At 32.4% G+C, this 14,177-nt stretch overlaps 1 protein-coding gene across 5 annotated transcripts in view; it reads right to left on the minus strand.

The window, feature by feature from the left end:
• Positions 1 to 398: 398 nt before the first annotated feature.
• LOC126825196 (leucine-rich repeat-containing protein 74B) overlaps positions 399 to 14,177 on the minus strand; it is a 29,285-nt gene continuing 15,506 nt past the window's right edge. For all 5 annotated transcript variants that reach the window (XM_056101931.1, XM_050554695.2, XM_056101932.1 and 2 more), the window contains 12 exons: positions 13,531 to 13,726; positions 12,629 to 12,801; positions 11,771 to 11,878; positions 11,207 to 11,300; positions 9,130 to 9,179; positions 8,283 to 8,450; positions 7,700 to 7,815; positions 7,075 to 7,153; positions 6,639 to 6,734; positions 5,710 to 5,952; positions 3,148 to 3,233; positions 399 to 2,343 (listed from right to left, as the gene is read on the minus strand). In XM_056101931.1, coding sequence (XP_055957906.1) covers positions 2,256 to 2,343; positions 3,148 to 3,233; positions 5,710 to 5,952; positions 6,639 to 6,734; positions 7,075 to 7,153; positions 7,700 to 7,815; positions 8,283 to 8,450; positions 9,130 to 9,179; positions 11,207 to 11,300; positions 11,771 to 11,878; positions 12,629 to 12,801; positions 13,531 to 13,726 — 1,497 coding nt within the window. In that variant the 3' untranslated portion in view covers positions 399 to 2,255. The remainder of the gene's footprint in view (positions 2,344 to 3,147; positions 3,234 to 5,709; positions 5,953 to 6,638; positions 6,735 to 7,074; positions 7,154 to 7,699; positions 7,816 to 8,282; positions 8,451 to 9,129; positions 9,180 to 11,206; positions 11,301 to 11,770; positions 11,879 to 12,628; positions 12,802 to 13,530; positions 13,727 to 14,177) is intronic.

The following is a 14,177-nucleotide window of genomic DNA, read 5'->3' on the forward strand; positions in this document are numbered from 1 at the left end:
TGTTGCCAGATTTCAAGAAAATTTAATAAATCAGCTCACGTTGATTCCTCAGGTTGGAATAGGACTATCAACAAGTTTATTGTTTTATTCAAGGAACACATTTGTTGAGATGGGAAAGGGCGGTAGAAATGTAGTTTCACAAGAGGGTGTGTTTCGTATAGATAACAAAACTCACCCAGTTGCTTGGGTACTGAAAATCGGCGTCTCGTCCCAAGATATACCGACACGTGCAAGCCCTCTCGAGAAGACTATTTTGAGCTTGATGCGTCAAGGGATACAACCAGTTTCATAACTCCTTCTCCACTTGCACGAATTTTATGTATTTCAATTGTTGCCAATAACAAAATGACGCTAATAGTTTGTAAGGAGAGATGGTTGTATTTTATAGAGTAATTAACTAAAGATATACAAATGTTTTTATTCCATTAAACGGACGGCTAATAAACAAGTATTATCACAAATAGACAATTTTATCACATACAAACAATTTTATCATGATAATGCTGCGTTGGTATCACTCTAAGCTTTTATTAACAAATACTTCAAATGAACAAATACTTAACACAACATGAACAAAATTTAACTTAAAAACTAACAAATACTTACAATATGAACAAATCTATCACATTAATAAAGTTGAATTTCATAACTTATAATAATATTGTAAAACATTAAATTGTTTTGTAAACTGTAAGTGGTGGATTAAATTGTGTCATGAAATTAAAGTTAAATATAAGTACCCTAACAATGATTTAAAATAAAATAAAATAGAAAAAACATTGGCCATTTTAAGTTAACAGCCTCACAATATTCACTAGCAATTATCACTCTTCGGTCGTAATGGGATTGTTATTGAGAAAGCAGAGATGCTTTTCCCAGAAATCATAAACAAATACACAATATAATTTTGAAGATATACAATATATAAGGAATAATAATTAAGGCTAAATTTGGTAACTTTCACATTTTACTAATACTCATAATCTTTACTCAAAACTACCAGGAAAACCCCGCAAAAAAACGTACAGGCAATTCTTATAAAACACCAGTTTTTACACTTTGCCCAGACTATCATTTTCCCTTATAAATACAATCTGTTTAAACTAAAGATGTAAATTTCATCTGTTTCTATTATACTTTTGATGTCCTCCATAAAATCTGACTGGATTATATGGAAGGTTGTATCAGGGTTCACAGGCGAAAACTCTTAATATTTATAATCAACCATTGTCTCCCAGAATTCCATGAACGATTTCATTGGCCAATCCCCACCATCAAAGAGAACGTAGTTTATTTAAAAACACATCCCGATCCAAGTGTAGTGAAGATATATAAAAGGAAATTTGAAAAATAAAAAACGAAATGGACTAGGATCTGAGATTTATAAATAGAACAAGAACTTATTTTCACATGTAGGTAATCACATAATATAACATTATGAGTATGCATCATTGTATGTATCATGCATGAAACATACTGATTACTAATATTTATATATTAAAGAAACATGATATGTAAGATTTAGATAAAGACCTGTGGACTGTTTCATGAAATTTTAACTAAGATAAAATCCAAATTTTAGTAATTTGATTGGATAATATTAGATTGATTTTAGTGCTTAGCCAATCAAAATTGAAGTATCTACTAAAATTTGGATTTTATCTTTAGTTAAGATTTCGAGAAACAGGGCCCTGGCCATTCTTGCTGTAATATAATAGCTCAGCAGACACTGATAATGAAAAATTAATATATTGAAATTTCAGTCAAATTACTTTTTTCTGGGTGTGGTTATGAATGTTTGAAATTCTAACAAGAAATAACCATAAATTGCCAATCATAATCTGGATTGTCAAGGACCATTGCCATGATAATAAACAAAACCCTTTTTTTGTCAGTCTTCGTAAGTGAAGTCATGCATTACCTGAACATTTTTACTTGACTGGCCATATTAGCATTTAAAGCAGATACAGCTGGCATTGACTAATGCACTAAATATCTCATCCGCACAATGATCTAGAGAGTTGATTATGGGTTTGTCAGGTGAATAAACATCTAAATAACATAAGATTTGAATAAAAAAGCCCTGCAATGGTCAAATTTAACTCTAGCAAAAAGATTCTTTATATACATTTAATAAACATGTCATAGTGAATAATTCACATGTTATCTATTTATCTTTTCTACCTGTATTAATGTATAAATATATCACAGACTGAATTGATGTAATTATAAAATGTTTAATATGAAATATGTTTTTACGTAGTAATAGGTCTCATACTGCTTATCACCATGTTCATTTGTCTTTCTTTCTCCTGGAAATCTGTATGACCTATTACTAACTCACTGTAATATAAAAAAAACACATTAATGAAGGCATGCATACACTATACTGTTTGCTATGAAGGAATTTGTCCCTATCAGCAACACTGTTGTCTAGTGTCTACTCTTATTTCCCCGGACAGCGTCACTATAGGTCTACACTCTTATATTGAATTCCAACTGCCCAGGGTTCTTTTACGTGCACGCCAATGTGCATCGGGTACATGGGACCGCCGTTTTTTTGGCACTTCTGAGTGACTAGATACTGTTCTTGAAAGGCTCTCCCCACCCAAGACTTCCTGGTTGTTTTACTCACTGGACCACTGCAGCTCCCAATAAACATAGGTTATGAATGGAGTTTAACATCTTTTAAACACAGTTATTAGGTCATCTTTAGACTAATTTCCTGATTTTGTCCACAAAATTTTCAAAACTTCCAAGGAAAATAAGTGGTTGGGAATATGTCCTAGTTAAAGAATATAATTAACAGAAATAGTTAATAATTGCATCTTAGCATTGATTAGAATGGGGGAAAATTGGCCACACAATTTTCAAAACTTCCAAGGAAAATAAGTGGTTGGGAATATGTTCCAATTAAGGAATGTAATTAACAGAAATAGTTAATAATTGCATCTTAGCATTGATTAGAATGGGGGAAAATTGGTCCCAGCATGCTAGCTTCGAATGAAAAGTACATACATCCCTCCCACAAGCCTGTGAGATAGAGGAGGGTAGATGGGGAGCATGTGCCACTGCTATCTCAGAGGCCAGCAAATTATCAGATAATGTCTTTTGGTACCAATGATAACATAAGTAGGTAATACGAACCTATAATTTATTTCACCATCTCCATCTCGATCTAATTCTTCTAATAACTGTTGAGTTTCTTCTTCTGTTAAATTAATTCCAGTTTCCTTTTAAAAAATTACATAAAAGTTACTCTTGTACTAGTATATTATTTACTCTGCAAAAAACTAAATTTATTTAACCTTGATATTTGTCATGCTACAATTGATTAACGAGTTGAGAACCTCAAATGTGGACAGTGATAATATATTGCTATGGGGTGAAATAAGGAGAAGATGCAATAAACACAGAGAACATGCTGTTGCACTAATTCAAAAGGGCACAAGTACCAGAGTCATTGTTCAAAGGTCATCACACTACCCTCCAGATCATTTCCAACGGATCGCCCAAAGCCTGGTTATAATGTATTTTCATTGAATCCCAGTATATATATGTAATTGTTTTGAACAATTTACAGACTACTACTAGCATAAAACACTAATACAGAGAGTACAAAAGTAAACGGAATAAATTTTCTTGCTCGGTAATTATGTGTCACTTATTCATCAAATATTAACCCAGAAATAAAGTTTAATAATTCCATTAGAAGTGCAGGTTGTGTATTCTCAAAAAGCATTAGTTTTCTAATTAACCATTACCTGATTTTTTAAGCAATATAAATCCACACAAGCTATATTATAAACTCGTAAACACAAGCTATATTATAAACTCGTGAACACAAGCTATATTATAAACTTGTGAACACAAGCTATATTATAAACTCTTGAACACAAGCTATGTTATAAACTTGTGAACACAAGCTATATTATAAACTCTTGAACACAAGCTATGTTATAAACTTGTGAACACAATCTATATGATAAACTTGTGAACACAAGCTATATGATAAACTCGTGAACACAAGCTATATTATAAACTCATGAACACAAGCAATATGATAAACTCATGAACACAAGTTATATTATAAACTCATGAACACAAGCTATATTATAAACTCATTAACAGAAGCTATATTATAAACTCATTAACACAAGCTATATTATAAACTCATGAAAACAAGCTATATCATAAACTCATGAATACAAGCTATATCATAAACTCATGAACACAATATAATATATAATTACCATAAATTAATAATATATAATTTTTATGATATAACAATCCAACAAAATATAATATTTGGCAGGCACATGAAAGGGATTCTATAGGGTTACTAAATTGTTCTATAAGGGATTAAAGGTCAATGTTAAGGAAATGGATCATAAAGTACAAATTTCATGCATCAAATATAACCATGTATACAGTGTTTTGTTTGAAAAATCTGCACTTAACACTGCTGTATTAAGGCATAAGTTTTATGTCTAACAAATACACTTTTAGTCTACTGGCCATCTCAATTGCTCACTACAAGTGGCGGTTTCCTACTGTCTATTTAAATAAAAATAGGGATGTATTTAGTCAAAGTTGTGACTCATACCTTTTTTATATAAAAAGATAATTGGTTTTGATTAATCTTGCTTCAATTTCTTGGGCAGTTATTGATTGATTGATTGTTAAATTAAATAGTAATCTGACACGGAAAATGCCTTTCAGTTGACATTTCAAAGAAAGCATTCGGCACTTCCACAATAGCAATTACAACATAAAGATATATGTGGCATGAATTGTTTTTAGCATATATATCTGACATTATCATTTGCTGGTATATCAATGCAGAATAGCTAATATATGAGGCATCAACTGTGGCATATATATGTGGGATAGATGTGGCATTAGCATTTGCTGGCATATAAAGGTTGGATAGCTAATATGTGGCATCAATTGTGGTTGGCATATAAAGGATATAAACGTGGAATAACAAATATATGTGGTATCAGTTGTGTTTGGAATACCTGGCATTAGCAGTTGCTGGCATATAAAGGTTATAAATATGGGATAATACATAAAAACTTACTTTTTTAATCCTCTAATATAAACAAATAAAACAAAGTTGACAGAATATAAATGGCTGACTGAGAATTGACAGTCTCTACTCATGCTAATGAAGTTCCAAGAAGTAGAACAATCAAGTTAGATAATTATGGCTAAGGCAGATACACAATCCATCTAACCATCATTAACTATATGCTGTATTGTAATTCATATTCATTCATAGTAGTCGATAAATGAGTAAGGCATATTAATTATGGGTGAGACAGAGATATTTCTTATGGATGGAGGGATTACATACATGTATCATGCCTCCTTTGCCCTATATTTTGAAGCATCTCTAAACAACATGCTAAAATTTTTGAGTAATCTTAAAATTCAGTACCAGTTTAATTTGCAATACCCCTGATAGAATTAGTCATATACTTCATCATAAAGCCTAGCCCCCTTGGACAAAATTTGGGTTACTGAGCACAGTTTTTATTCTCTGTAAAACTTAGTACAAATTCCTAGAATCAAACAATTGGAGTGATATTTGTTTCTCCATCTTTGAAAATCAAACATTTTTGACCACAACACTAGGGACTTTTCTTTTAAAACAAAATTTATTTTTTCCAGTAAAAATCTATGATCAATACATTTTTAACTTACCACTAAACCAGTTAAGAATTCTTCATGGGTGACACTCATACTCTTATCTTTGTCAAATTTATTAAAGAAATCAACAAGTCGTAAGTTATTTTTCTGGATATAGCTGTGTAGTTTAACCATGGGATGGACTCTAGCTTTAGGGTTGAGTGGCGGTTCCATACCCCCATGTCTCATCTTTAATTCTGGGAACTGTTCCTGTACTTTTTTGAATATCTCATTAAAATCTTGATTCACTAATATATCCTAAAATTACACAAAAGTAAGAAAAATCCTTATCATTGATGAAAATGTCATATAAAAATGGGCAACAATAAAGGAATTTCAGTTCATTCTGCCAGCGGTCATAACCCATATTCGGTTTACAGGCAGTCACTGACTGAATCTTCGCAACCGTCACTATGAAAAATAGGTATTTAAATCATTCTAATAATTTCTAATTCCAGAACAATCTTAGTTTTTGCACCTGCATTCAGCGTCGGATAATTATGAGTAAGAAGCGGTAGCCTAAGTAAAACTTTCAACATAAATCATCTTAGATTAAAATCAAAGTAAAACTCCTTCATAATCCTTTAAATTATTAATCCACATTCTTCATTTATACTCCCAGAGTAAAAGGGAGCCACAGTGGCTTAGCGAGTAAGATGCTGGCTCGCTAACCTGTAGGTTGCGTGTTCGATCCCTGCATTGGGCGAAAAACTTCATCATGATTTTCCGACGTGGTTTCCCCTTGTCAGTGGTTCAAGACAGAGGGCCTGACAAGGATGAAAAAACCAAGGTCCCATTGGCGTGCACGTAAAAGATCACTTGGCAGTTGGAATTCGATATAAGAGTAGGCCATAGTGCTGCTGCCTGGGCAAAATTTCCCAGAGGAAAAAGTGCATCTTAGGTATTACTATTACAGGATGAACAATACATAAACTAATACTTACTGAGAAGTCTAACGTCTCCAATATACAGTTAGGATTCTTTAATATAGCAGCACAGATTCCCCAACAACCAGCACTCTGCATCGGATTCTTACCAATCTTTAAAAATTAAATGTAGTACGGAACATAAATTTATCTTATATGAGCAGAATAACTGTTGTTTTTTCAAATCTAATACCAAAATAGGAGAGAATAAATGGACAGACATCATTCATCTTTATCATACTTTATCTTTAAGACTAAATCTGGTTTATGGAGGCTACAATAGGGCAACAAAATTAAAATGATTTAAGCCCAAACATGGCAGAATAAAAGTTAAAAATAAAAAGTACTTTCTTTAAATAAAATGTTTTAATTTGGTCAATTTTGACTTGTTATTGCCATTTACACTATTTAAAAGCTTCACATTACTAGTAAAAAAAATACCATCAAAATATACCTTAAGCACTTTTAAAGTTTCATTAACAGCAAGACCTTTACCAATTATTACTGCTCCCTCGGTATTAATTCGATTGTTTCTAAAATGAAAAAATAATAAACATAGATTAATGAAGCATTTTATCAATCTCACAAAATAAATGTAATTACCTTTGAATAATTTCATATTCAAAATAACTGTAGTATCACCTTATTATGGAAATTCCAAGCAACAACCTACTTAAAGTGAGATATTGGTTTTTCACAATTAATGGTTAAATTCATAAATTAACAGCTAAAGTCAGACTTGTGTACAATCTAATTTGAATAAAAGAAATGAAATGAAACAGGGTTTAACGTCCTACTGTTCTGCTCCGACTGGGCAAATGAAGATGGCTAATTTGAATAAGCCTGATGTCACTAAAGTGTTAATGTCTCTTTAAGGTTTGTTAAAAGAGAAATTTTTTGCAGTTGATCTGATGTCATACACATATGCTATTACATTTATTGTCTAATCGACCTCTTATATCCATTTGTGATGCATGTAATAAGAGACAATTAATTATTAACTAGAAGATCAACCAGAGTTGACAAGCATGAATATAATTTCAGTTAAAAATCAATACGAAATATGTAACAAGACTTACGAAATATCAAGGTCCTCAAGAACAGAATTTCCTTTTAAAGCATCTCCAACAGCAAAGGCACCTTCAACACCAAAACCATTCCATGATAAATTAATCTTCTTCATAAATACATTTGTCTGTAATGGAGTAGGTATAAAATTGCTACAAAGATATCGTTTTCTTTCATTTAATTTTTTTTTTATACAATATTTTCTGTCATAGATTTTCAGGAGTATTTCACAAGTTAGAATCCAAATTATAATTCAAAATCAAATTTTGGAAATTCTGTGCATTAAAGGGGAATAACTCATCATCAAAGAATATAAACCCCTTCAACACTCTAACTTCTGCTTGATCATTTTCATCAAGAGTTCATCTTGGATAGAGTGCACTTTTGTCCGAATAAAATCTTTGATTACTACCCGAAAATAACTCTTGTTTGCCATAAACATCTATCTTCAAACCCTTTTAGCTCCCCTCAACTGACTGCCTCATACCACTCACACGCCTTATAATAAAAGCAAATTGAAATACTTCTCAATGATCCAAACCATGCTCCGAATCATCTAGGTATCAATAAGAGTATTATTATTATAAATGTTACCTTAACACCTTGAGCAACACTGACAGCACCTCTTCTTCTGATATGATTCCAACTGAGATCTAATTCTTTAATACAACTATTCTCTGATATAGCTGGTCCAAATACCACTCCAGCAGTCTCACAAAAATTATTCTTACTCAGATTCAAATATTCCAAAGTTTTAGTTAACTGTAAAAAAAATTAAATAAGCTACCTGTCTGAATTTGCATGAAACTAAAGAAAAATTTGTAAGACTTTTTCCCTCAAGGTTAATTAGATCATCTAGTGCAAACTGAAAACTTAATTTTTATCTAAAAATAAAATTATAGACTGAAAGTGATTAGCAAACTCACAATAAAATAAATAAAGACCCAAGCTTTACCTTACACATGCAGTTTGCCTTCTGCTTTAAGTGACGGCTGTAATCGCAATGGTGGCATATTTAGATTTAAAAGTGAACCTATTGAGGCACTTGTCTGTCAAGGAAATATAGTTTACGAAAAGGGTTTCTTTGTTTTTACTATGCTAAATAAATATTGCATGGAACAGGGCACTGTAGTCGATATTGGCACTCATACTCTCCATGCCAACATATTTATGTTACATGTCAATTTTTACGCCACATATGATTCATCTGTATATAAGATCCAATTAATATGTTTGAAGGAAAATTTCATTGATAACCTAGTCTGGTTTGCATTAATTTATTCATATTTAAAAGATCTCAAGACTAACAGTGAAGATGATCCACAGTACCGATCCCTCCCATTTCACTCCCTGTCTCCACACACATTTCTCCACAAAACCCAAACATACACAATGCACATGCAGATTTGAATGTTAAGCTAGTGAATGTAATAAAAATTACCATTATAGTGTTAGCGAAATGTACAGCAGATTTATCATCAAAGTCATTACCTGAAGTAAAAGTGATTAAAACAAAACAACAGTGAATCAGTGCTATTAATGTATTAAATAATAAAATTAATTAATGTGATAAAAAAACAAACTTGTTCCAGACTAGCCGATAATGTTTATCTATATTTAATTTTGATTAACATTTGTATTAGATTGTGATAGTAGTCTTTTATAAAGATTTAGTGATTTGGAGGTTTTCACAGATTCGAAACAGTTCTAATTGGCATCTACAAATTGGATTGTATATATTCATTGAGGCAGATCTACCATACCACCACGGAATGCTTGTGAATAATACTAATACTGTACTCTTAGTTGTTCAATGCTCAGATTTTCAATAATAAGAAGAGTTTAAGGTTATTTGAATACGTTATTAATCAAAATTAATTACATATTTTGAATGTGAGAGTGGTAAAAATCATCAAAATTAACTATATTTATTTTCTTAGTGAGAGTGGTAACGATCTTGGTGAGAGTGGTAATAATCTTGGTGAGAGTGGTATTAATCTTGGTGAGAGTGGTAATAATCTTGGTGAGAGTGGTAATAATTTTGGTGAGAGTGGTAATAATCTTGGTGTGAGTGGTAATAATCTTTGTGAGAATGGTAATAATCTTGGTGAGAGTGGTAATAATATTGGTGACAGTGGTAACACTCTTTAAAATTAACTACGGGTACATATATTTTCTTGCTGAGAGTGGTTAATTATAATTTATATTTATTTTCTTGCTGAGAATGGTAATAATCTTCAAATTTAACTATATCTATTTTCTTGGTGAGAATAGTAATAATCTTCAAATTTATCTATATCTATTTTCTTGGTGAGATTGGTTAACTATATTGTAATGGTAATGGTAATAATCTTCAAACTTCAATATTTATTATCTTGTTGAGAGTGATAATACCTCTCTAAGTAAACTAGTATGTTTTATGGACTGTCTGGTAATTTGTCCATTTCAAACAAATTTTGTAAAATTTTAGGTAGAATAAATATTTCTTTCTATGGAAACAAGTCAGTCTGAATTAAAGAATAGACTTTGGCTAGTCTGGTCTGCAGAAAAAAATAAATCTGCGATCTTCTAAGGAGCTCAACACACACAAATGACACACAAGTCTCACGCATGGGTTTACTAAAAATTTCCCCTATAGACTTCTCTTGGTAGCACGTACAGCGGGTTGTGAGCTAGGTGTAAAGAAAGGAGATCATCTGCCTATTTCTGTATTTGGAACCACGGTGGCTTGGTTAGAACACATGAGATCACAAACCAGGAGAATCTGGGTTTGATCCAAGTGTAGGCTAAACCATTTTCTCAAAATTTATCCCAGTGCTGGCCGAGAAATTTTTTCTTTCGGGATGGCTGGAGGGCCAGGCATGTAAAAACATCTAATCATCTGGATTGGATGAAAAAAAAATGAGGTATGGCAGTATTAGACCAGTTGGTGCAGAAAAGTTAAACAAAATTACAATACAGAAATAGGAGAACAATGTTCGCTAATAGAACCCATGTTTTTGGCAATCTGGTTAAAACGCAGATCCTATTTCGTTTCGTTTTTATAGTTCAAAATTTTGTTTTACTTGTCTTTACTACACTTGGATCTGGAAGAGTTGTTATTTAACTCGTGTTCTGAATTGTGTCAGGGATAAGCCAATGAAAAGGTCTGTTACGGCGAGCTTTAGGCATGTTTTGCACGGAACTGTGGGTAATCCACTAGTAACATCAATGCTGATAGGTTAATCAAATGTCTGACGTCATAGGCCATCGAAAGTATAAAAAAACGAAAAGAAATATAGATCTGTATTTTAATCAGATTGTGTTTTTTGTTACCAAAACCTTTATTGTGCATGGTATTAAAATGAGAAATAATTGAATATGTATACCCTACTTGTGATAATAACAGATGAAATAATTGAATATGTATACCCTACTTGTGATAATAACAGATGAAATAATTGAATATGATAATAATGTATAACCTACCTGTGAGAATAACAGGTGATAAATTGAATACGATAAAATGTATAACTTACCTGTGAGAATAACATGTCTTAATGTATCATTCTGTAATAATATTTCACACAAACTTTGTGCACATTGATAATTTAATTTATTATCAGATAAATCCTGTAAAAAAAAAAATACCCAATAAATTCATCAAATTTACTCGGAATAGACTAACTTTACAAGAAAAAAACAAATGTTATGTTAAAGAGTCAAATACAACTACTAGATCTTACCCTGCACTCATCAAGAACAGGGCCATCTTCTATCTGGCAAACACAAGATACTGATTCCTCATCACTGATTTTTACTATAGTTATCAGGTAACTTTCCTGTTTCCACTTACTAAAATCTCGCACACAATATTACCCTTTGCATTATGTAGGGTCCGGTCATCGGTTCATCCCACAGTTCATCACACAGAACCTATTCCATTATTAAAATAGCTTAGAATAGTAACCAGTTGTCATTATGTGAGGCCCCGTCAGTCACTTAAACTGTCTGTGGGCTATTTTTTTTTTATTAGAACAGCCTATCATAGGTGACCACTAATAAAATAGCTACATGATAACTCAAAATGAAATAAAACCTACCAGATGTGATATAAAACAATTTTCTTTTAACATTTGACATACTGCCATACCACCAGTAAATCCTAGCCAATTATCAGCTAAATTTAACTCTGTTATTTCTGTATTGGACTGAAATATAAATACATCGAAATGAAATGAAATGGAGTTGAACATCCTGCTGTTCTCCAACTACTGGGCTAATCAAGACAGGCACCATACAGTGTGATATGAAGGAAATTGTGCCCAGGCAGCAGCGCTACAGCCTACTCTTACATCAAATTCCAACTGTCATGTAAACGGGATGTGTACTCCGTCCTGCATAACTCCTATAAAAAATCCTATTGAACTTTCTCGGCCAACACAGGGATCGAACACAGGACCTCCAGGTTAGTGAGTCAACATCTTACGCAGTGAACCGCAGCGGCACCCAATATACATCGAAATTCACTTTATACCATCACATAAATTTAGAATTGGAGTGGAATAGATGTCCTATCCTACTTATCGCTGAGGGGATATATCTTTAAGTCAATGACTTTTCCTCTGACCACCTGGTAGAGAAGCCTGATTATAACAGAATCCTGTCTGGCGACATGTTAAGCCGTATTTTGTACTAAGAACCTAAGTTGCTATTTTTATGAAAAGGGCTAAATATTATGGATTCAGATATACAAACTACAAGGGGCAATAAAAATGAAAGGAATGGGTTTATATTGAGACTAATAATATGGTTTTTTTTTCTACGTTTATGTCTGTAATACTTGGGAAAACAATTTCTATTGTTCTTCGAACTCCAAATGTCAGTGGATGTTTGATAAGCACAATTAAGACTAACAAATGACGTCCGTGGTCCTCCCAGAATATGTAAATAGATCTTACCACTAAAGACATGGCTATAGCTTTCATTCCATTAGCACCTAATCCATGATGACTTAAATTAACTTTATTATCCTGCATGTGCCGTAGAAAGTAAGAAACAGGAATTACACCAACCAGTTTACATGCTTCTATATAGGCTGTTTTACCACTGTGATCATAAGTAGGTGTATTATCTACAATATCAATTAAAACAAAATTTAAAGAGCACATAAATAGACCATAACAAAATTAAATGTACTTAAAGCCAGTGTTTATTATATACGTTTCACCACTGTGATCATTTAATAAGTAGGTGTATTATTTACAAATCAATTTAGAAAAAGGTTTAAGTGGGCTCTAATTTATCCAACATGATTATTATGGGAGGTCAGGGAATATAATTATTTTGATGTCTATTAGTATTTGAATAATGTTTATATTTGTAATGTTGTCTTGTCATTTATTTGTATTTTTCAATAATAAATGACATTTTACACCTTAGCAAGATGTTTTATTTGAGTTATTGGATTGAGGGGCACAAATCATCTTAAGACCTGTTTACAAGGAGTGTAGCAGCATATACACAGCATGGACAGAAATCCATATTGATGTCATCCATTAAAGCAGAAAGTAGGAAACAGTATTTCAAAATTATATGGACAATCAACATGATAATCTTGAAGATTAAATTTCTTAACCCAAAATCTGTGCAACATGTAAATTTTTAAATTTTAGCTTTTTGTTGGTTGGTGTGATGCAGCTGACATAAAATAACCAAATTTTTACAAAATTTTCACAGAGAATCTCTGAAAAAACACTTCAGACAGGGGAAGAAAGATACACACCCTACCATGGGTCCCCCATAACCTAATATCCTGCACCCACTGCCCACCCAATCATGAAATGAGAATTAATTAACTCACCATCTCCTTCTAAATCAGTATCCCAGGCCTTATCATCAAATATATCCACTTTTTTAAAATCCAGATCAGATGTGACTTCACGGCTACTAAGTTCCACATCAGATTCTGTATCTGAACCAGTTTGTAAGGTTTTAGATTTAGAGGTAGCTGCACTAGCGGTTCCTGATTTTCTGCTACTGCTGGTTCGACTTATAGTCTACAAGATAAAATAAATGTGATTAATTTAATTTATGTAATCTTTAATATCTTTTGTCAAACTCCTAAAATTTGCTCTGTAATGTCTAATCTTTTCAATACTATAAAAATATGTCCTCCAATAGTAACCCATTCTTATACACTTAGTTCTATTAATTCCTTGGGGGCAAAGGCGGCTATTCTGTCCCACTAGCCTGGAGGCCGCGGGTTCGCTCCCGGTCTAGTCGTTCAGATGGGACGACAACCTGAGGTGTTGCATTTTGGCTTGGTACGCGTATTGGTGCCTTCTTACTGACATCAATAAATACAAAAATATGACTAAGTCAAAAGTCAACAAGACGGTACACAAGCCAAAATGCAAATCGAAAATAAGAAATTAGAAAAAAAAGGCCATGTGCTACGCTGTGTATTATTTTTTAATTTCCTATTTTCAAGTTGATTTTGGCTTCTAT

The sequence above is a fragment of the Patella vulgata genome, chromosome 6, assembly GCF_932274485.2.
Source record: "Patella vulgata chromosome 6, xgPatVulg1.2, whole genome shotgun sequence".
NCBI classification, from domain to species: domain Eukaryota; kingdom Metazoa; phylum Mollusca; class Gastropoda; family Patellidae; genus Patella; species Patella vulgata.